Source organism: Andrena cerasifolii, chromosome 5 (assembly GCF_050908995.1).
Source record: "Andrena cerasifolii isolate SP2316 chromosome 5, iyAndCera1_principal, whole genome shotgun sequence".
NCBI classification, from domain to species: domain Eukaryota; kingdom Metazoa; phylum Arthropoda; class Insecta; order Hymenoptera; family Andrenidae; genus Andrena; species Andrena cerasifolii.
The window spans coordinates 18,005,620-18,027,828 of record NC_135122.1 but is presented as its reverse complement, the minus strand read 5'-3'; the positions used below and the strand labels follow the sequence as shown (position 1 = coordinate 18,027,828).

General features: G+C 48.5%; 1 protein-coding gene across 6 annotated transcripts in view; it reads right to left on the bottom strand.

The window, feature by feature from the left end:
• The window catches only part of Sm (heterogeneous nuclear ribonucleoprotein L), a 121,525-nt gene that overhangs the window by 31,464 nt on the left and 67,852 nt on the right, over nt 1–22,209 (bottom strand). For all 6 annotated transcript variants that reach the window (XM_076811860.1, XM_076811857.1, XM_076811854.1 and 3 more), the window contains one exon: nt 17,150–17,213. In XM_076811860.1, the coding sequence (XP_076667975.1) occupies nt 17,150–17,213 (64 nt within the window). The remainder of the gene's footprint in view (nt 1–17,149; nt 17,214–22,209) is intronic.

Below are 22,209 nucleotides of genomic sequence, written 5' to 3'. Positions count from 1 at the left end.
AGGCGCTGAGTGACGAGGATCATTTGCCTTTCAAGTAATATGCGCCTGTTACGATCAGACGTGAACCGCTTCGCTGCTAAAAACGTGCCGCTCTCCTTCCTCGCGTGCGCGGCTTGGATATTATATATGTTGGCGAGGGTCGTGTAATGCCGCGGGTGCAACAGAAACAGGGCGTAAAAAGAAGGAAACGAACAAAGTGGAACAGCTGTTCGCTGTGCGTCTTCTCGTTCGAATGAATTTATCGCCGTTACGCGCCTTTGCTCGCAGGCATAATGTTCCTCTAATGAGTGAGACTAACGCTGTATTATACGAGGCTTGCGCGAAAACTGGTGTAACGAACGTATTTGCACCTGGTGATCCGTTTAGTACGTTTCCATTCCTAAGTGGGCATGTAATAAACAGTGTGATGTCTGGGCTGCTAAAGGGGACACCGTTGAGGGACCACGGTGACATAAACTTGCCGTTTGCGCAGTTGACTGAATAGAAGGTCTTTGGAGGCGATTCGTTACAGAGTTAAAGAGTTCTCATAGAAAACACTGTAAGTGCCAAAGTATCAAATTCAATATTATACCATTGGCACGTAGAACATTTCCCGATATTTTTTTTTAATTTTGACACTTACAGTATTTCCTACAAGGATCCTTCGACTACAGGAAAAAATTAATGATACACCGAGTAATTTTGATTCATTCTACATGCTCCAAATCATGAGAGTTTAATTGACACACGTTTCGATTCGGTAACGTTCACTTCGGTTCGATTTCCCCCGACTTTCAAGCGTCTCGATTCGGCGTGGCCTAATTAGAAGGCATTTATTTCAGTTTCATTAAATTTGAAAGCATTTACTTCGCTTCATTTCGATACCAACACAATTCAATCAAGCGCGCACTGGGTGCCCCCTTCGCAATCAGGTGGAGGAGAATCCGCGACGTTCTGTGTGTTCGTAAAACGAAACGTCGATGAGGTGAACGTGTCGTTATGTGGTTTTTTTAGTGGACGAGAGGCTCGAGAGGACGGTAATCTTTGCAGCCGGCGTGAAACTGCGCCGGATGTCCGTTACGTTTCAAGAGGAACATGAAACGACTGTATGCGACGCGAAATAAAGCAGAAAGTATTACAGACTATGAGGGGCTGTGCATGCAGGAGAAACAAAACAATGAAGTTTCATGAGCCACCCTCCTTTGGGCGTTGCGTTCAATCGTCTCGCTCGCGACTGCTTACTCTCGAACAGTTCGTCTAACTCATTCGTAATTGTACCGAGCGGTGTGTTCTATGTTCAGCGTCCCGTGCTCCGATTTATTTCTATTCAATGAAATTAGTCGCGACGAAGTTCGAATAGAAGCGTGACGCGGCTAACGTCGTATCAACGATTGCGATTCATTTAGTAGGTGCTTCGCGAAGTCAACTAGTCAGACGAAGCCGTGCATCGCCGGTAGACGCTCATTTCATACATCACGGCGTCTTTACCAAATTTCAGCAAGGCTTTACGGAAGATTTAGTAACGCCGTTTCAATCCCCGCACCTCCCTTCGAATTCGTTACCCTGACGCGTCCTTGATCTCCCCGAGCAGAGAAATGATTTTCTTCCGGGCGACAACGGCGATTTACCATCCCCCCGAAATCCCCAAAACACTTTTGCTCGTCCTGGCGCGCGTTAAAATACCGCGACGACAGCTTCGCGCTAAGACCAGTCATCAAGATTCCTCGTAAATCTTTCACCGTCCAAATAAATATACCGTGCCGTCGCGACGAGAGCCCGGCGAATAATATTTCGCCTGCCTAAGTAACTAGGTCCTCTCTGGCCCCAAAAATGGACGGCAGAGCTCGCGGTATCGAGGGAGATGATGCTTAACGCGACTCTTGACGAACCTTGCTCTGGAAACATGGAATAACCTACTACGAATAAAATTGATACGCAGTATCGTTCAACGAGAAAATACCGCTACCACCAGATTTCAGAATCTTCTCCTCCACGAAGGGTGAGATCCTCAACCTCCAATTAATTTCACGCAACGACGCTTCAACGAACGACCAAATCCTATTTCCTCAATGCGCCCCATGTTAGAAAAATGTTTCTTTTGGGAAACTATTTGCAAAAAGCTGACGCGAGGGACCTTCTTATACCCTGGAGGAAGTTTGAAGTTTCATACAACTAGCCACTGTTTCTCTGAATTTCAAGCGGCGACCTCGAGAAAGCAGACGATAGCGTACGTATCGAGGAATTGGCCAGAGGAAAGAGGAGCGGGAGAGTAGCGTCTCAGCGAACAATTTATTCCTGGATCACTCGATACAATTCGCGTCAGCCAGCGATACATTATCGTGGATAGGTCAAACGTCTTGGAAGCGGAGGCGAACGATCAGTTCAGGGCGCGAGAACTTCCCGAATCGGCAATAACTTTGAGTACGCTCAGCGATAGGAGGGGCGAACCGGGGCGAAGACGGGGTGAAGGGGCGGTGAGGAAAAATAAAAGTTGGGCAGAGCCCCCGATAAGCGATTCCCTCGGACGTGGGCACCGAGGTTTTCGTTCCGCGGAACACCTTTATCGTTGCAACGTGACGCGCAGCCCCTCGCGGGAGAGGGGTGAACCTGGGCATGTACATAGCTCACGAACGTGGGAAACACATCAGGCAGAGATGTATCGGGAAATGGGTCGGGAATAATCGTCGTAAGAGGGATCGATAGTCCTATGGATCAGCGGTGATTGGTGAGCTTTCGCGTCGCTAAAAATACAGACTCGCTTGGGGATCTCCTCTTCGCCTGTTAGAGAATCCATTTTAATGGCCGTAATTGTTCTCGTTTCCGGGATCCATAAACGAAAAGAGCGCGAACGTTTAAAAGAGCACTGGAATCTTGAAACGCGTTCAATTATTCTCCCCCTTCCCCGTAGTTATTTTTAGTTAATTTGGCTAATTTTGGATGGAAAATAAATGGAACTGATGGAGTAGCTTTGTGCTTTTGGCAAGGGGAGTTTGATTGGGAACGGAGACTGAAGATTTGTTAGGTGCAGTGGATCCGGAGGAGTACATATGTACGTCGCGTTCCGCGTGGCTGACTACAACAAGTCTTATTCCACTTGCAGTCCGTTCCAGCACGAAGAATCACCTAGTTTGCCCCGTTTTACCGCGAATTACATTATAAATGCAAAGTAAAAGTCAGCCTCTCCGGACTGGCTGACTTTCCGCATTAATCGAAGCGACTGCTGCCTTGCAATTCTTCTTTCGTCGCGAATAATAAAAGTTCGCGATGCGTGCATACGAATGAACCCGGCTTAGTCGTTCAATTCGCGCGACACTTTTCCATCCAGAACAATCTACTTGCCGGGAATTCAGCGAATTTTTATCAATGTTCTGTCATCGCCCGATGAAACGCAGTGAAACCAAACTCTGCAATCTGGTATGAAACGAAACATATCGGAGAATTTAATGTTGCCTTCTCAAGAACTTTCCTACAAGTGTCAGCACAGTATCCTTCATAAAGGATCCTTTGAATAATTTCATATAAGAGGAGGACCAGGTGGATGTAGCAATCGAGAATACAGCATTCGGCAGCATTAAAATATTGCAATTTATCCAAGTGGAAAGAATTAGAGAAATACTAGAGAGCCAGCCAGCTGCAGCGGGATATAATTTCAAAGAACCTGGAAGAGTCTGGTTTATACATCTAGAAGGATCGCCTCGTTAAGTGACCCAGCTACAAAGTAGAAAGATTATTTCCCTCGGAACTCCCTCTGGAAAAATGGAATAAGAGCCGTTATTTGGAAAACTGCGGTCGAAAGGCGGCGTTGACTTTCAATTACCAGTCTCGGTTGAACGGAACGCACATTTTCGTGGATTATTTGAGGATGCACTCGAGGAGAGATGCTATTCCATTTCCCAGGCGCAATTTCCTCGCCATCTGGCTATACCTATACACGCACAATTCTCTCCCCCGAGCTTTCTCTTGCATAGTTCATTTCCAGCGGAACCGTCGACAAGGTCGACGCGATAACGTCCCCCGAACATGCTTCTGATTTCCTTGATAATCGAAGGTACACTGGCGTTCATCGAGGAATCGGGGTGTGTGTCGGTCGATAGAAAATTAATTCGACTTCCCCTTACTTGATGACGTAGAGGCAGTTTCTAAATGTGAAACATCCGAAGGGGTATGGAAAGGTTTGCGCCGTACGATTCTCACTGTTGCACCCTCGCGTGGAAGATTTGATATCAACCCTAAAACGACGGAAAATTTTAATGTTTTCTTTACTCGCCTCAAATTTCGATTTTCTTCTAATACATAGTAAATATCTTCTCCGAAGATACCTACAGAGGAATGCGAAATGTTTCCCCGAAAAAGTTAAGGGAATTTTGAAATATTCCAATTCTCAGAGTGTCAGGTACGTTCGAAAAGTGTGACAGTACCGTTTCAGGGTGAAATTTAATCGAACTCCCTTCCTTTGCGATTGAGTTTTAGTATTTTCGTAGCTGAATGCCGAGAAAGGCGCCGGTGGACCGTAAAGTCTCGACGACCGTAGAAAACGAATGAAAGGGAAGGCGGAACGTAATCAAGGGACAATGCACGTGCATCGCGACCCGGGCATGAGTAGCCTCAGATCGGCTCGTTGTAATAAATTCACGGCACATGTGCCGTCAGCGGGGATCGCGTGCATAAAGTCAGCCTTGAATCCCGAAGGAAGCCAACGTCTCACGCTAATGATGCCGCTTTAGAACTGTCGGCTGTAACGACCCTCGGCCGGAGAAGCTTCGCTTCCCGGGCAAAGGCTTACGCCGGTCGGTGGATTGTCTTTATGGGAAATTTGCGACGGCCCGCACAGTCAGTCACTCTCGCGCAGATAAACGGATACCGTGCAAACTGCGAGAGGATCGAAGCTGGCCGACGGAGGAGCGCTGAAATCGAGCGTCACGGCCTCGTCGTGGGCAAGATAACAAGATGGCCACGAGTCAAGCAATATTTTTGCTGAGATTTTTCCGTGGTACGTTGACTCGTCTTTCGCTTCGGAAGCTTTTCGTCAGTTTATCAAGCTGCTTGGAATGTGTGACGCGGAATGCATAATCTGCAAGTACCAAGTTACAGAAGGTGTTACCTTTAGGAGGGTTAAGCGGCAGACGGTCTCTCTGGAATTTTTAAATGACGAGAACATGTATGTTGTGAGTAGGGTGTCTGGTTCCTTACGCTCTACAATGATGGATAGGAGACACGCGGATGGAATCGTAGATCAAAGTGAAGTTGTACTGGAAGGTGATCGATGAGGAGTTGGATTTCCTGAAGTTGCCTTTGAGCCGCGACCTTTTTAAGGGGCCTCGAGTACGTCGTACCCCGCGTGTTACGGGCATGGAAACGTGGCTTAAAGTAGATTCCTCTGTACAGAAGGCGGGGAGAAAAGTGACCTTAAATAGAACAAGGTCTCGGAGCGATAAGAGACGAAGTCGGGTGAATAGATCTCCCTTTCTCCGTTTGATCCCGCACGAAAGTCCCTCGAGTGCTCTCGCCTGTATTATTTACATTGTTCCCAGCCAAGTCTGGAGTTTTGATCGCGGCTTCTTCAGCATTTCGAGTGGATCGAAGAGAAATCCGTTTGACGAAGTTCCGTCGGAGACCTCCAGGGGCGAAATTTTTTCATTCACCTACACGTAAGAGTATCTTAATTAAGAATCTCTTGTATTCCACGAACGTTGGCATCCGTCGGAGCTCGGAAGAAGCGAAGTTACCAATCGCGATGGGAAAGATGAAGAAGATCTACGAGGTCTATGCAACGCGAGGGCCGCCGCCATCTTAACTTGGCAAGAAGCAGGAAAAGATGGTGCCCTATCTTCGAGCAGTTCCCCATCAGCAACCACGAAACCCGCGCGGCGTCGGCCGCCTGCTGCTTTCCACCGCCGCCTATCCGCCCAACTTTCAGACAAATTAGCAATTTGCCAGCATCAGACTAGGTCTCAGGGGCGAGGATTGGCCCGGGAGGTAATGGCCTGACGACCGAAAATTGCGGACCGCCTATTTCGTGTCGTGCACAACTCGATAAATATATTGCGCGCTGTGTAAATCAATCGCGTTATCAGTCGGACGTTGAACGTTTCGCGTCTCTCGAGTATCCCCTTCGAGCTAAGTTTGGCTTTCCACGGAAACACCCGAGACATCATCATCAGCTTATGAGTTACTCCCGGTGGGGTTGCAAGTTGGGAGAATGGTAGAAGGAGTAATGCCAGATGATATCAGAAAGGACACCCCCAATTACATGGAGTTTTGCAGGACGATGAAATTTTTGTGCTACAGTAGCTTCATCCTGGGAACTCGAAAGCTGCCCTTCTGTACACGCTGACGACAGTATCTCGACAGCTCTTCCACCCCTTTCCACGCCGAAGGGTTAATTAAATCGTCTAGCTGCAGATTAAATAGAGGAAGCGAGTAGTTCGAGGCGGTGAAGGGAAGGGCGGAAGTTATGTTTTCCTGCTCCTTATCTGCCGCGGCACGTACGTCGCATTTACCAGGGAAACCGACGTATAAACTCGACGCGGTGGCTGGCTACGGAGCCCAGGCCAACTATCCTGATATCAGCTTCATGAAGACGTCCAGCCAGTAATTGAGCATTAGGGTCGACATAGGAGGGCCTGGGGGGCGTCAACGCGAGCCCGGCTGGTAAACGATCCAATTACTGAAAAATATATCTGAGATTACCCAACACACGTGGCCGGGTTATTACGCCGACAGTTGCCCGTATCAGCTACGGGACGGAGGCTGTCGTCGGTGCGTGTAATGAACACTGGGATTACGTAACACGTAAAAATCAGCCGATAATCAACGCTCTCGAACCTCTCGGACCACGCGATCACCGTTAAACCCGTTATACCTACTGTAAGTATTAATATCATACCCCAAGGCGTTTCAGAGTAGAATAATATACACAAAGTTCGAGGAGCAAGTCGGTTGGAAAATGTAGATAAAGCGGGAGTAAGTATATTCGGAAGTTCGCTTGTAAGTGGAAACCGAAATGTATAATGCAGCTGTTGTAGAACGAAGTGACTTCTCATTACGAGATGCGGGGGAAATGAAAAATGAGGGGAAATGGTAATTCACGAGAAAGAAGGGAGAAGAGAGCTTTCAAAAGAAAGGCCAAGTGGAATTCATCAGAATTTTCTTTCCCCTGCTACGGTCGACGAGTGAACTGTTTTGTTCCAGAAACTTGCGAGCCCGAGTAAACTTCCGAGGGCTAACGAGCGCCGTTCGCCGTCGTCCTTCCAATCTCATTTTCTCTACGTGACAGAGATTCCGACGGGGTAGATTCTAATCTTTCGAACGACTTTGATAACGAATTCGGGCTGGAAGCTGTTGCATCGCGTGTGCACGTCGGCGTCGCTAGCGCGAACGAGCGCAGGGCGCGAGAGTCGTTCGTGTTTTACGGTCGTGCGGAGGGATGTTATGTTTTATCGTCGCCACCTGCCACCCACGGGTCGTTTTTTCACCGTGCCTGTCCTCCGGTGATCGCCGTGCCGCACGGAAGGCGAGGAACGTAAACGCGGCGGCGGCGAAACGATGGAAAAACGCGGGGGATTTCCATCCGTAGATTCGCTGCCGTTTTGAAATCGGTCACGTTGAAGCGATGCCGCTTTTAGATGATCTCTGTGTCGACTCGTTATCGATTCGTTTACGGATGTGTAGCAGCTTTGGCAATTTGTTCGGTGAGCGCAAATATTTTATCTCGGTTCCCCGTTTGATCCTGGCCTTAGCTGGTGAACGGGAAACTCTGACGGCGGAAAAGGTTATTTTAATTTTACTGCGGATGCTTGAAAGAAGCGTACGGCTTTGTTTGGTGTCCCTGAACTAGAGGGAATTGGATTGAACGCTTTAGAATTGGAGTTAACCGAATTCAGAGTTGCGTCGCCGAAGTTAACCGAAGTGAACGCTCTAAATTCGGAAATAATTGAAGTGAATGCTTAAAATTTGGAGCTGACTTAAGTGAACGTTGCAAATTCGGAGCTAACCGAAATATACGCTTCAAAATCGATACAAATCGAAGTGAAGGCTCCAAATTCTGAGCTGCAAGACGTGAACGCTCGAAATTGAGACCTAACCGAAGTAAACATTCCAAATTCGGAGCTGACCAAAGAAAACGACCCAAATTCAAAGCTAACCGAAGTGAACGCTCTAAATTCAAAGCTAACCGAAGTGAACGCTCCAAATTCGGAGCTAATCCAAGTAAACGCTCTAAACTCTAAGCGCACCGAAGTGAATGCTCCAAATTCGACGCAAACCGAAATAAACGCTTCAATGTTAAAGCAAACCGAAATAAGTGCTCGAAACTCAGAACAGATAACCAACACGTTGCAATTTCAAAGCCTCCTACTCCCCTGACTGACATTTCCGAAAAATTTCTCCATATGATCCTAGATAGATGGATTGCAAGGTATACGTATAACATCCTAGCCAGAAACAGGATACTCGAGTCTGAGAGCTACAAGATTCAAAAATTCATACCGCGGTGAACTATTTGCGCGATTTTTGGCCACTTCCCTCGTGCTCCTCCCTCGTCTCGAGCGTTCGCGTACATTCACGAGTCGGGCAGAGATGCACGCCATGCAGCCTCTGACGTAAACGGTAGTGACTGACCGGACAGGCTGCTGCAAATCTTCCGTGAAGCCCGCACTCTCCATCCGAGGAATCCTAATTCGACGTGATGGCACCTCATCCGCCATCGTCGGGCTTTACTCGAACGGCCGCCATCCACCCCGGAAATGCCGTGCTCATTGTATTTCGCGATGGCGCGGGGACACGCCCGACAAATTAATTAATCGCTCCCTAGACAAACCCCGGGAAAAAGAAACTTCGACGAGCCACCTGTTGCCAGACTGGGTGTCAGCGTTGAGAAATGGTTTTTGGAAATGCTCGACTAAGGAGTCCGGGGGAGAAAAAGCGGAGCATCTGCTCAGATGGAAGAGATTGAAAGCAGTGCCTTCGTTGGAAGAGCAAGTGTGTTTGTGGAAGACTTGATTAAGAACTTGAAGGAGTTTAAGGGCCTACAGTAGCGAAATAGTTTCGTGTTTGTTATGGCTTAAGTTTATCTTGAGTAAGGTATTCCACGCTAATAGAATAAATTTCTGTAGAGTATCCATGTTAAACATTATCGAACCATCTTTGTCTAGAGTACTAGTTAATAACATGTCCGCTAGTGATTTAATTTCTTTCCTTGAAATACATAGCAAGTTCGTATCGACCATTTATTCAAAATTCCACAGCGAAGACAGGAATAGTAAACATGTATTGAGCTTCAGAACGCGGTAAGACAGGAACACGTGTTGTTATGACTGGTCCGTCTGACTATGTCTGCATGTTAGATGCTCAGAAGCAGAAGATGCTGAGATGCTTATTTTAGATCAATGACTCCACTAATCTGCTGATTGTGATTCAAGCCACCTATAGGAGACAACGACGATGGATCCAAGACGCGAACGCAACCCGCGATTGTACGTCACGATCGAATTATTCTGGTATTAAACTGTTATTAAATCCGCTGCTTATCGGGAATAAGTTTCCACAGACGTTCCCCGCTCGCGGAAATTGAACCGGTTGCGAAAAACGAGGGATCCCGGTGCCTTTAGGCAAAATTTCATTTTACGCGAAAGTTCGCCGGCTTCCTGGTGGATTTCAATATTAGTCGCGAAACAGGGAACAAAGCTGCAGCACGCGGACTCAGCGAAATCGCGTTCAAGAGAATTTTTCCGCGGTTATTCAGTCACTGTCGCCCATGTCCAAACATTTGCATTTTGCTGAGCTAATAGGGTGGTCCTAGTTACCTCGGCGGGTGGCTCGCTGCGGGAATATAAATTGGAAGATCAGCGTGCTGTCATTTAAAAATCCCACGCCCCCTAATCTACCGAGCCACCGTTCGATAAGAAAAATACATGTCTGCAATAATTCGGCAGACTCGATAAAAAGGAAACAAGCCCCTCAGAAACTGCCCCACTCTTTCCCAGCAAATGAGGAAGCTTTCCGCTTGACAGAACAGAATATCAAAGGCGCAGCCCTGATTCTACCATCCAGAAATAAATATTTCCGACTGCACTCCCGGATGTGTCATTTATTGAAGAGCCCCCTGTATTACGTACAATCGACGTGGCCACCGATCCAATCGTTTTCGGCGAAACGTCTCAGCGGCGATATACGGCCGCCAGGTAAATCCACGGAGCCAGCGGAACAAGCTCTGCCTTCGGCCGAGCATATAATCGATAGTTTATTAACCCCCGACGACCTCCGTGGATTCGATTTTACCCGTGCAAGCTACACATACACACGGACGCGCGCGCGTGTAACGGCCACCTCTGTTTCGCCATCTGAAATAAAGTACCACAAGGTCCCGACATATTCGTATCGATATCCCAGTTAAACCGAGGCCGGGACCCACCCCTCTCGCGCCCGTGAGATCTCGTTCTGATTTTTCGCGCCATTTATCTGGAGAATTCCAGCCGCGGGCCAATCTCCCGAATCGCACGGGGTAGGGAATAAAAAAGTTGCCGATGCAAAAAAGGAGAGATTCCACGGTGCATCCCTGGCGACCAAGTTTATTCTCGTGTACCCGTCGTTCGATACCCACCCCGTACGACCCGAGACCCCCAGCCTATCGCGAAACTTAAATCTCCAGCGCCGCGACCGAGAGAGAGATTTATATTTTCGCGAACGGTTCCTCTCGCCGCCATCAGACGAGCCTCCGTCGTCTTTGTTCCGCTTTTATACACCCCGAGGCCGCGGCAGCGCCGTAAGTTGGCTTTGTTCGTCCCCATCGACGTTCCTCGGGCGCGTTCCACGGACGCTTATACCGGGGGCGAGAGAGAGAGAAAGAGAGACAGAGGGAGAGAGGCCGAACCGTCGGCTGCCAAAGCGAAATACCGAATCGGCCCGGTGCTACGTGACGACGGAAAATTGGAACTAGCCATGATCGGGAGATTAACTAGCCTCGTTAAAAGCCGCTATTCTCGGAGGTTCCGCGGCGTATCGTCGCTGACACCTCGCGACGCTTCGTTTCTTAAGGGGGTTGCGCGCGAAACGTTTGACACCGATATCTAACGGGAAACGGGAGGCTGTTTGGTTCAAACCGCTATTTAACTTGGCGATGGTTCGGGGCGTTGCTCGAACTTGTTTCGGGGCGTAGCTTCAACTTGTTTCGAGGGTCTTTTGGTGGCTGGGTTCGCGCCTCGAGTTTCTGGATTAGTCAGAAGTTATTTTCCCTAGTTGGTGTGACGAGCGCTTAGGGATTGCTACGCGAGAAGTTTGCGGGGAAGAGTAGCTTTGCTTCCGTGTTATTTTCGAAGGATAGCGTTGCCAGTTACGAATAGAGGGAATCGTCTATATCATGTGTTGTTAAAGAAATAGAATAAATATACATTTACTCATAAAAAGAATTTTAGGAAAGCGAACCTGCAGTCAGAACAAATTATTAAACCAGCAAGCGAGCGAACCGATGCTACGCAGCAGAGGAATATGAATGTTCGATAAAAGTGCGCCGGTTACAAAGGCTTTATCCAATTCCGACGAACGCAAGACGGCGAACTTAAATATATTCGAGCTCCTGACAAATGGCTCTGAATTATCTTCTCTATTTATATTCCACGTTTACCTGCTAGACATTTACATGCGGACAATCTACAATAAGAGATCCAAATTGTCAGACACGTGTACCGCATCTAAATTGTATTTCCACGTTTTCTTATTCCTCTGCGCGGCGCTATATCCATCCGGAGGAATTCTGTACCGATGAAACATACGAAAAAGAAGTAAGTTAATACGTATCGCCCGTCTCGTGTTTTACTTCGCGAAGCCTTTATAGCGCCTAAATCTTCGATTATCCTTTTGCACATAAACATTCGAGCCAATTTATCCTGCACACTATTCGTGTTCACTTCAGCCCCCTGTTCATCCATTTTCAACGCACATCTATCTCCATTCAAATCAAGGTTCAGGAACGATCGATGTCTAAACCATTTCCACGGAAATACTTCGGCAATGTGGCAGAAAAATATGTGAACACAATGACAAATTTCCTTTTCCCATCCACGGCTGCAAACTAAATAAAGTCAGCTGCTGCTCTGAGGCTACAGAAGTGGCTACCCTTATTACACACTCTTAACTACCCCTACCGTTTATCCCCCTCCATTAGCTGCGCCCCCTCTGTTTAAAGCTAGCTCCTGGTGCGATTTGTAGTGGGGAAAAGTGGCCCTGAGTGGCCAATTGATTCTCGACTACAGCAGTCGATGAAACAACAATTTAAGAGGCCGCGTCATCCCAGATTTAACCGCGGGAGAGCGTAGCCGACGCTGAAAGGCTAACACGCCGGCCAGTATCGCGACGAATGCCAGCAATTACGGATTAAAAGTTGCCAGAGCACTCGACGGCGCGTTTCTTTCGTGGAAATGAAGCGGGTGGGGGCTGCTCTAGCCTCACCGCGGAGCTTCTGGATCTAATGAAACTTTCATCTCCTTCATGTAGATGCGAGAAGGGAAAGGTTAGGAGTGCAGCAGCCGACCTGACCTACCTTCAGCTTAATTGGTCTAGTGATCTCCTCGCGCAGCCACTCGAAAAGGTTACTCGCGCACTCGCTAGGAGTTACGAAAAATTAGCACCTTTAAGGTTCCCCTGAATAACGAGATTCGAATTACTCGCCCCCCGCCCTTTAATCCGCGTATTTTAGTCGCAAACAAACCGCGCCGGGTCAAGTTTCCAGCAACCTTTTCAGAACGTAATTCCGCACAGGAAGGTGCTGTAACGCGAGATTTCTTTTTCAAACGTTGCTTATTTCTCGAGCTTATTCCACTTCACTCTTTTCGGTATTCTTACAGCACAGAGATCCCCTTGTTCTCCCTAATTACCGCGAAATAATTAAACGAAAGAACATTTGCGCTAGACTACCTTCCGTCGCGCTCTAATAATAGCTCGACCTGGCTGCCGAAATCGTTACATTAATTCAAGTGCACGCGAAATTTCGTCGAACGAGTCGAAAGCCCGGCCAGCGCACGAACAGCCGAATCAGCCCCTACGAGGCAGCCCAGTTAGCCCGCGTATTAAAAGTTTCTCGTCCACCCCCTCGAGTCGGTGCAGGCTCCCCGAAGGCAGCGTAATAGATTCGGCAAGTTTTCCCCCGTAGTCCGCCGAGAAACTTCTGCAAGGATCGAAACGATCGAGAGGTCCGACGCGTGACGACACGGACAATGGGCCGATTGGCGAAATTTTTCGACGGCCCTCGAGGCGAACGGGTGCCGCGACCCTCGGGGAGGTCGCTAATTACCAGTGTGCGAAGCGAATTCGTCTTTCGAAGGGGTGGCTAGAGATTTCGCGTGGTCGAAGGTACCGGGAGTGACGGGCGCGCGTCACGCCGCGTGTAATGGGACCGAATTCTTCGAGTTCCGTGGCTGGTTGTCGTTTTACGCGGAGTGGTGCGTTTCGGGGCTCCGTGTATACCTGGCACGCGATCCGAGGCGGATCGTTCCCACGTCTGGCTGTTCTTCTCCAACTTCTTGCGGTTTAATTGCTTCGAATCGTTTAACTCGGGGGAACCCAGTCACGGTGTACTTAAATTAATTGTGCCCGTTGCTTGGACAGGCTGGAGGCTCGGGGGTACAAGCAGAAGACGCGGTTGGATTAACGGGTGCTCGCTTCAACGTGAAAGCTGAGATGTTTGTTCAACGTGCGAATTGTACGTTGTAGATTTCGCGGAGAAACCGTGGAGCGTATGACGGGTGCACGTGAACGGGCATCGGAAAACGCTGAGTCACGATTACTGTCGCGTTTCGAGCGCAAAGGATAGCTGAGGCGATTGCGGATGCTCCAAGGGAAGTCTAGAGTATTGGACACTTCATTTAAGGGACTCAAGACAGCTCTGGCAACCTTGTTAGTAGGTGCCCTCGATGCTGGGAGACTTGTCGAAGCTTTTTCAGTGGAGATTAATGAGACTGCGCTCTCCTTGGAGGATGTTCGTTTCAAGATCCAAGTAAGATTCTACAATTAGAGCATATAGTTTTACGAAACTGGAGCAAGGTGAGAAGCGTAATATCGTTTCAGATGTTTTCAGACGAGGGTACGAGATGCCACGTTTTCTAGGAGGCTCGAGGAAGACCTGCACCCCTATGTTTCGGGGGGTGATCACTGCCCAGAAGAGTGTAAACCCAATTTGGCGAGACGATCGAGTCTCGTCAACCCTTAGACGCCTCTGCGAGGCAAACAGAGGAAGTCCCCTAATCCAACTCCGATTCTGGACACCCTAACCCCCCACGAAGCGTGGATGGTACTGTCACGATCAGATTCGAGCTTTTCACACGGTCTCACCTCCGGTGAGCTGGCGCAGGTATCCCATGAAACGAGCCCCAAGCTCTGGGTGGATGTATCGACGCAAATAGATCAATGGAAATGCCACTGTACGCGGATAAATACACTTGAAACACCAAAAAGCGTGTTTCCCTGAGAAGCACTATCTACGGAATATGAAAACCTTCTTTAATCCTACGACCCACGGATATTTCCATCGGAATAAGAAACGAGAGAAAACAGCAAGAACCTCGTTACGTCTACAATCCTCGATTGTCGCGAATTGGACAGCCCCGTTAGCTACCGCACTTCGCGCTCCTCCCCTAGCGTAAACAAAGAAGGGGAAGCATTCAGAGCGTACAGCGTCACTATCGCTCGAATGTAACGAGCGTGAAGAGTCGCGTGCAGCTTCGTTCCAACAGAAATTCAGTTTGGAAACTGGGATCCGCGGCCCTCGGCGGCGGTGCGAATTTCGAATTGGGTCAAAGAAGATTCTCTCACCGCGGCCGGGCGTTAATTCGCGTGTGCTCAGGGAAAATGCAATTGCATTTCCATCCAAGTATCGACGCGGCGGTGGCCGCCGCCCTCCGACCGTTCCCTTGATGGACGACAGAACAAATTGGTCGACGAATGATTGCGATTTCGAAGGGGAAATATCCCGCCCAACTGCCCGCCGGGATGCCTCTTTATCGCTCGCCAGAATGGATCGCAAACACGATTGATACGACGTCACGCCCGCGCGCGTGTTCGCGGCGCCTATTTTTTATCTCTCGCGAGCGCCAAGCTTCCGTTCGCCCACGGGCCTCCACGTTTTACTTTTGTGTCGCCTTTCCATGGAACGCGCTAACCGTGTCTCGTTGCGTGAATTGTTCTGTTCGTTTGCCGCGATGGAATCGATGCGAGTAGCGATGCGCAGGAATGATTCGGTGTCGACGTACCAGGCTCGTTTCCATCGTTCATCATCCAACAGCTCTTTAATCGCGAAGAGATTCATTGGGATTATGATTCGAGAGGCGGGGGAGGGGGTCGCGGAGATGGGCAGCAGGAAATTGACGAATTTAAATTTGGCTTCCTCGTGTCCAATTTACTCTTGGAGCTCCGAATTTCCATTACTCCGTAACGCGTAGAATGCTTGGATGTGCACTAAATTTTGCAAAAAGACTAAAGAGTTTTAATTCGAAGGATGTCTCGAGTCTCCGCGAGAAGAGTCTAAATTTACACCATCTTCCTGCGACATGTGTTTAATTTTCAACTAGGGTAAAGTAGCCGAATATGACGGCCTCTCCTAATATGAGACCCCAGCTTATCTCCGCTATAGAACTCTTCAATGTCGTGGCGATGTTATTTCTTTACTAACTAACCGTGTATTTGTTGTTTTGTCCGCACAGTGGCATCGTAATCAATTAAGCGTCTTGAGCAAGCACATATTTCTTAATTACGTTGCAGAAAGTTTTTCAAGTGGTTCGATTAAATTACAAATACCTCTAAAGTGTAAGTGTATAATGATTTCCACAAATACCGTTGTATAGTGCTTGCAATGGAGTTTAAGGCTTACTAGTTGTATATCATTAAATGATGAAGACTTAACTTCGAAGCTACTTAATAGTTATCATGTTATTGTTTCCAAATATGAGACCTGTGAAAGTTCAACCGATGAGAGTGAGGAAGAATTTGTTCTGAATGATGAAAGTGATTAAGAAAGAAAATTATGATACAGAATGCTTGTTTTGCACAGGTCTTTATTCTTCAGATGTGCTAGGTGAACAATGGGTTAAGTGTATGTATCAAGTGTTATAATGGGCGTGGTGGGTCCATGCAGACTTCGGTGGTGGGCCCAAGAATAGTGTGGTAGTGAAGAAACAGATTTCACATGCCGACTTTATAAAAAAAAGAAAGAAAAAATAAGTTTCAGAAAAAAACACACTGGGTCTCATATTAGGAACCCATTTTTTTATCTGCATATTTAAATGACTTTCGTTTTTATTTTATTATGAAGAATCCGAATCTTTGTTATAGTACTTTTCAGTAGGTTGCTGAATAATACATATTCTACTTTTAAAACATGTATCGAATTTTAATAAAAGTATTCTTAGTTTAGAGTCACGATGTTTTTAAGAAATGGGTCTCATATTCGGCTACTTTACCCTGAGTACTTCGCGTATGATCCGATCAACGTCAGTCTCCGTCCAATTTTAGCAGGACAGGTAAGACACCGCGAAGAAGTAGAATTTTTTAACAGACCGAGAGAACCCAGTCGCGTGAAATACCTTTAATCTACGTCCGCCAAGTCCCACCTTCGGACCATTTTCACATGCTATTAGAGGACACGGGGAACTCAATTTGGGCCACGTTCAATCACCAATCGAACCGCAACACGTGTCTACTTTTTGCTAACTTTCGAGCGATCCTCGGAGACAGCTGGATCGTGCGCTGCCGACGTTTCCGCGAGCTCGACGGGGGGATGCATTTTACGGAAGCCCTCCAAAGCTCGCATCCGGACTACGCGTTTTATCCAATTAGCGCGCGCTCTGCTCGATGGGTGAGCGCTAAGAAGGCGAAAGAAGGGGAAAAGAGGCCGCTCGAAAGGCCGTGAAATTGCAAGGAACGTCGCGTGTCCCCGGGGACAGGAGAAAGAAGGAAACGATTCCTGGTACGTCGAGTGAGATTCGTGTACGCACGTACAACGCAGCCCCTGTACGTGACGCCAATGGCTGAACAATGCTCTGGAGCGTGGTGTACGTACGCTCGCCGATGTACGCGGAATGTAACACCGACGTGAACAACCAACGAAACGGAGAGAAAAAAATAGATAAATAAAATAAGAAGTGGAGAGATAGAGAAGGGTAAGAAGTATGGGGGTGGAACTCACCCAGCGTCGGCGTCGTGTAGTCCCAGCTCTCCGCGTCATTCTTGTAGACGTTCAGCTTTGTAGGCTGCAAATAACAGAGAGAGAGAGAATGTTCAATTAGAGGCATACATAATAATTCTATAATGGGAGAAAAAAGTTTAAGTGTAATCTGCCCCTAGGAAACACTTTTTTGTGACATACTGATAGAGAAGTCAATTGTCCACGACTGACAGAGTTTATAATTGTTATGTAAGTTCAAGTGGAAAGTGCACTTTGGCAGTCAGAACTGTATAACGTGCCGGACGACAAGTATTCCTGCGTCCACAATCGCGCAGCGATTCCACCAGAATCCAGCTGATAACTTCGAGCGCCGCCACGCCGAAATACAACACATTGTACATGCAGTCGCAATTCGGCGATCGCGCACAGAATTATTAACGCGAGAATTCAAACGTGCACGGTCCCGTAAATCCTCGATTAGCTATGCACGCGCGGCCGCGAAATAAATTATACAAATGCAGGGCAGAGCGGGTCGCGCGAGTCGTACAGATTGCCCCGCGGATCATCGGGCAGAACGTTTTAATATCAAGCCAGTCATCAAGCTGTTTATTAAGCTCGGCGAGGACCCTGCGCCCTGGAATCCATACCATGCACCCGGTTCTATTAAACTGCAATCAAGCCAGCGTTATTATACGTCACTCTTATATACCAGCGTCTCTTTGACGCGATTACGCAGCCTGCGCTCTCGCTTTCCAACGCTTTCCTTTTTATCCCTCGACCTGCTGTCCCGCGATCCTCCGAGAGGCGCGCCCCTTTGTTCTCCGAGGGAAGAAAGAAATTTAATTCTTCCTATCTAGCGGTGGGAGAGCGGCGCGTTTCTCTCTCCCGACATCCTTCAGAGCGTGTAACGTCACAATCGAAAATCCACTCTGGATGGCGGACACATTTAATGCGCTCCCGCAAGAAGACGCCGTGCAAAGAGTTCCACTCAGTGTGTTCAGTGACAAGTGGATTATTTACGACCACGCGCGACTACTCTAGCGGGGCCCACAGTCTTGGCGCTGTTACTGGATTCCCAAGCGAGTCCACGGCGACTGACTTATGCGCGCTTCGTGTCTCCGGGGAGGGTTCTGTCGTTCGAGTCCCGATGCGTGTCTAGTCGGATTGGTAAATCGCGTCTGGCTTCGGTCGTTTACGGCACAGTGCGCTCTGTATCCCGCGGGGGTCCGAACTGGGTCTAGTTCGACTGCTAGTAGCCTGCGTCTAATTTCGAGATACCGAGTCGCGAGCCATTAGGATACAGGTTTATAGTTTGTCGCGAATGGCAACGCGCGGCAGGTTTATGCGCCGATTTCTGTCTATTCTCGGCTACAATCTTGGCTTCTCCCTTTGAAAATACTTGAGGGAGCGCGGTACCAGAGCCTCTGGGTCTGGTGCAGTGGCTGAAGTTAGCAGAACCTGGGGTCTACCGTTCATTAGCCAGAATCTCTGGCTGCAGACGCAGGCTTGTACGTTTACGGTTATATCCTCGCCGAGGAGCTGACCGAGGGAAGAATGGTACGAGAAGCAAAGGTGAAGGAAGTGGGACGTGCGACTAATCCTAAGTCCGCCAGCAGTGCCACCGGTGAGGCTACCTAGCAGAGGCAGGAACATTCAGCGCGAAGACGAGGGATCCGCGCGAAGGAATGGTCGGAGAGGAAGTTCCAGGAACTGATGAAAAGTCCTCTGGCGACCACGCGTCAATCGCTATTGGGGATGAAGGGGCAAGCCATTGGAAGTGCATGCAGTCAGCAGAAAGCGGAAAGTCCTCCTCCGGTAAATCCACTTCTAGGTCTCTGCCTCCCTACTTGATTGCAATGTTGCTTCATCTGATTCGAACGCGGGCCTACCCCGGGGGCAGCTATGCTCCCGAGGAAAATAGAGGATTGATCCGCAGAAGCGTCTTATTTGGAAGGACCCTTAATCTCACTAATTTCTTCAACACATCTCGTTGTCCATAAAGTCTGTCGGGATAGAAAAAGGAAGGAGAGGCTCGAATAGAGGCGTCATGGTCGCGCGAACGCGGTCGAATTATGCGTTCGTAATTAACTGCTCTCGCTGGTCGATCTTCAGCGCGGAGATTTATCAGACCATGCGTCGCGGCGCGAAGCGTGCCGTAAATTTGAAAGTCTTCCGCGACGCGCTCCCAGCGATCGTAAAAACGTCCGGGCGTGCTCCGCGCTTAACAAATGCCACTCGCCTCCTGCCCCACGCCTCTTGTAATTCCAGCGACGGCAGCGGGAAAGTAAAACGCTGCCAGCTAGAGAAAAAGATATACTCGAGGAGCGACGCAGTACGTTTATTAGCGCGTCGAGTGATCGCCGTTCTTTCGCGGTGAAATTATGCGAGTCCCGCGGATGAACGTTCGAGGAGAGCTACGAGAGTCGATAGGAGCAACAAACCTTAGCTACGGGGGAACGCTGCTGTTCTATCTGCGGGTCCATTCGTTGCTAATAAAATCTTTGAAAGCCCGTGATTAATCACGGGGATAAATTCACGACGAAATAAGACGCGGTGAATTGATAGGGAAGACGTGCGGAGGAACGAAATGGCGGGAAAATAGATAGAGCCGATGGGGTCGATGCACCTTCGTCATACTTCGGAACTGATCGCATTTAATTAACGCAGTATGGAGTTTCTTTATCCCAGACACGATTTGGTTGCGTCAGATCATTCTGTAAATATCGCACGCGCGGAGAATGCAAACGAAAAAGGTTGGAAAACATTTCGTGAAATATTGCAGGGTTTTGAACGCGAATGCAGGGTAAACAACATACACCCATCGTTCAGCAAACATGTAACCGTAGCGTTTCGATATTTTTCACCCACGAATTGTACAATTTGAAATTCTTTTTGAAGCACCGGGGAATCGAATTCAAAAGCTGGCGAGTGACGTGAATCTTGCTGCCAGTCGTGGGGCCGTCAGAACGTTAAGAAGAAAGTGATATTAGAAAAGCGCTGGTAGCTGTATCGCAGCTGCGCGCCACGGACTCGACGATAAGTGTAATTGCACTCCGCGTAGAAGAGTTGATAAGTCCTGGCGGGACTATGCATTTTCGCCGCGGTATTTCGCGTGATTTATCGCGGTGACGGCTGGCGGAAAGCTACGGCGGAGAAAAAAGAAACGTTGCTCTCTTGTCGGGACAGTTTTTCAGCGGATGGAAATTTCGGGCTGTTGCCAGGGAGACGCGAGAACGGGGGAAAATGTTCTGGGCGAAGGATCGTCGATTCTACATCGAAAGTTTTGAAGGATTTGGAATATTCCGCGCTGCGACGCTTCCGCATTTTATCTATTTCCATTGAACTCCCCCGTGCTGGTTCCTCGAGCTCGATGCCTTCCAAAGTACGAAGACAGATCGTTCTTTCGTAGAAGTTAAACGCTTTTTCGCGTCGTGGCTGAAAGGCTCTGGTCAGACGGCACTTGGATAAAACGAAATAACGTGTGGAGTGTTGGGAAAGCCAGCAATTCCCTCCAAATTTCGTGTGATTTTATTCTACGCTCCCTGTGGCGAGTATTTCCGAAGCAACGTTTGGATAAAAGATGTGGGTATATGTACGTAGACGTGGGGGTTTTTTGAACAACTGTTCCACTTCCGAGGGAGCGAAAATTTTCATTCAACACCGATGGAAAATCTCCGCCTCGATTCGCTTAAAGGCTCCCCCAAACCAACGCGAATATCCGCTCCGCGCCGCGAAATTCGCGTTGGTTTGGGAGAGCCTTTATAATCCTTGCTCCGCCGAGGGCGCGGGCCAAGCGAACAAAGTGGATGGCGGAGATGCTTATGAATATCGGAGAAAGCGATCTTATATCTCCAGGAAACGTGCGCCAAAAAGGGAGAATACCTTACGGACGCGCGGGATATTGCATATCCCGCAATTGCGGCCTTCTAAGTAAAATTATTAAAGCGAGGGAGGGGGAGGGCTCGCCAGTGCGGCGGAGCAATTCGTACGACGGAATTATTCAGCCGCTCGAAAACGCTAATTTCGCGCTGCAGAGAGAAACGTGTTCCGATGCAACACGGGAACGCATCATCTCGTGGGCGCCTCATTTCTCTGGCCCCTTATTGGATTCTCGGGCGAAAGTCGAATCAAGGATTCGGGCTTCCGCGTACACTAAGCGGCTGGAACAAGTGAATACAAGGGGAAATGAAGGCGGAAGATGTGGAGATGCACTAAGAAGGTGAACACGAAAATAGAGCGGTACAACGTGGAGAATATTAATCTTTACTTTGTCACCATTTAGGGATCTATGATATTAATAAAGAGCAATTAGGAATTCTCCACCGAGCAGTAACGAAGGTACCATCTGTTTGCTACTCGGAGACGTAAACTTCGAGCGCGGTCTCGATTAAGCAAAATAAATTGTGTACAAAAGTGCATTCTGTGAGACATTTGCAGCTCAGTCGATTGCAGTTATTCGATTTAAATCATGGTTGTATAATCTCCCGTAACGAGGAACAACTGCTGCTCGTTTAATTCCCATTTGTACGCGTCAGATGTAACAGCTCCCCTGGATTCGAGCTCCTTCTTCCGTTCGATACAGCCACCTCGACGTGGGATCGACGCTCGAGAAATAGTACAAGGCAGACTTATGAGGAACGAGAGTTTACAGGATTAAGGATCAGAGGGTACATTCGGTCTACTCCTTTATACGTGGCACGGGATAGGTCCGGTTTAGTGGCGGGCCGCGTGCGGACGGAAAAATCCAGCCAAGAGAACTCGAAATTCGCCGGAAAGGCCACGACGCGTTGTAAGCTCCTCCGCGAAGACCCACAAGTATAATCTTCCCGAGCTGCGCCGCTCTGGAGGGCGTAAAACCACGCGAGGATCTCCTCCGTTCGTTTTGAGCAAACTATCATTCTACTCGTCCCTTCCGCTATAAAACGCTGAGGATTTTTTCACTTCCTCCGCGCGCATCGTTTATAGCTACCCCCGCGATCGTCTCGCGGAAACTTTTACGAACGCCCTTTCGTCGATTGCCTTCCTCCTTTCCCTCCCCGAGTCAATCGAATCGGGACTCCTGACTTTAATCATCGATATTT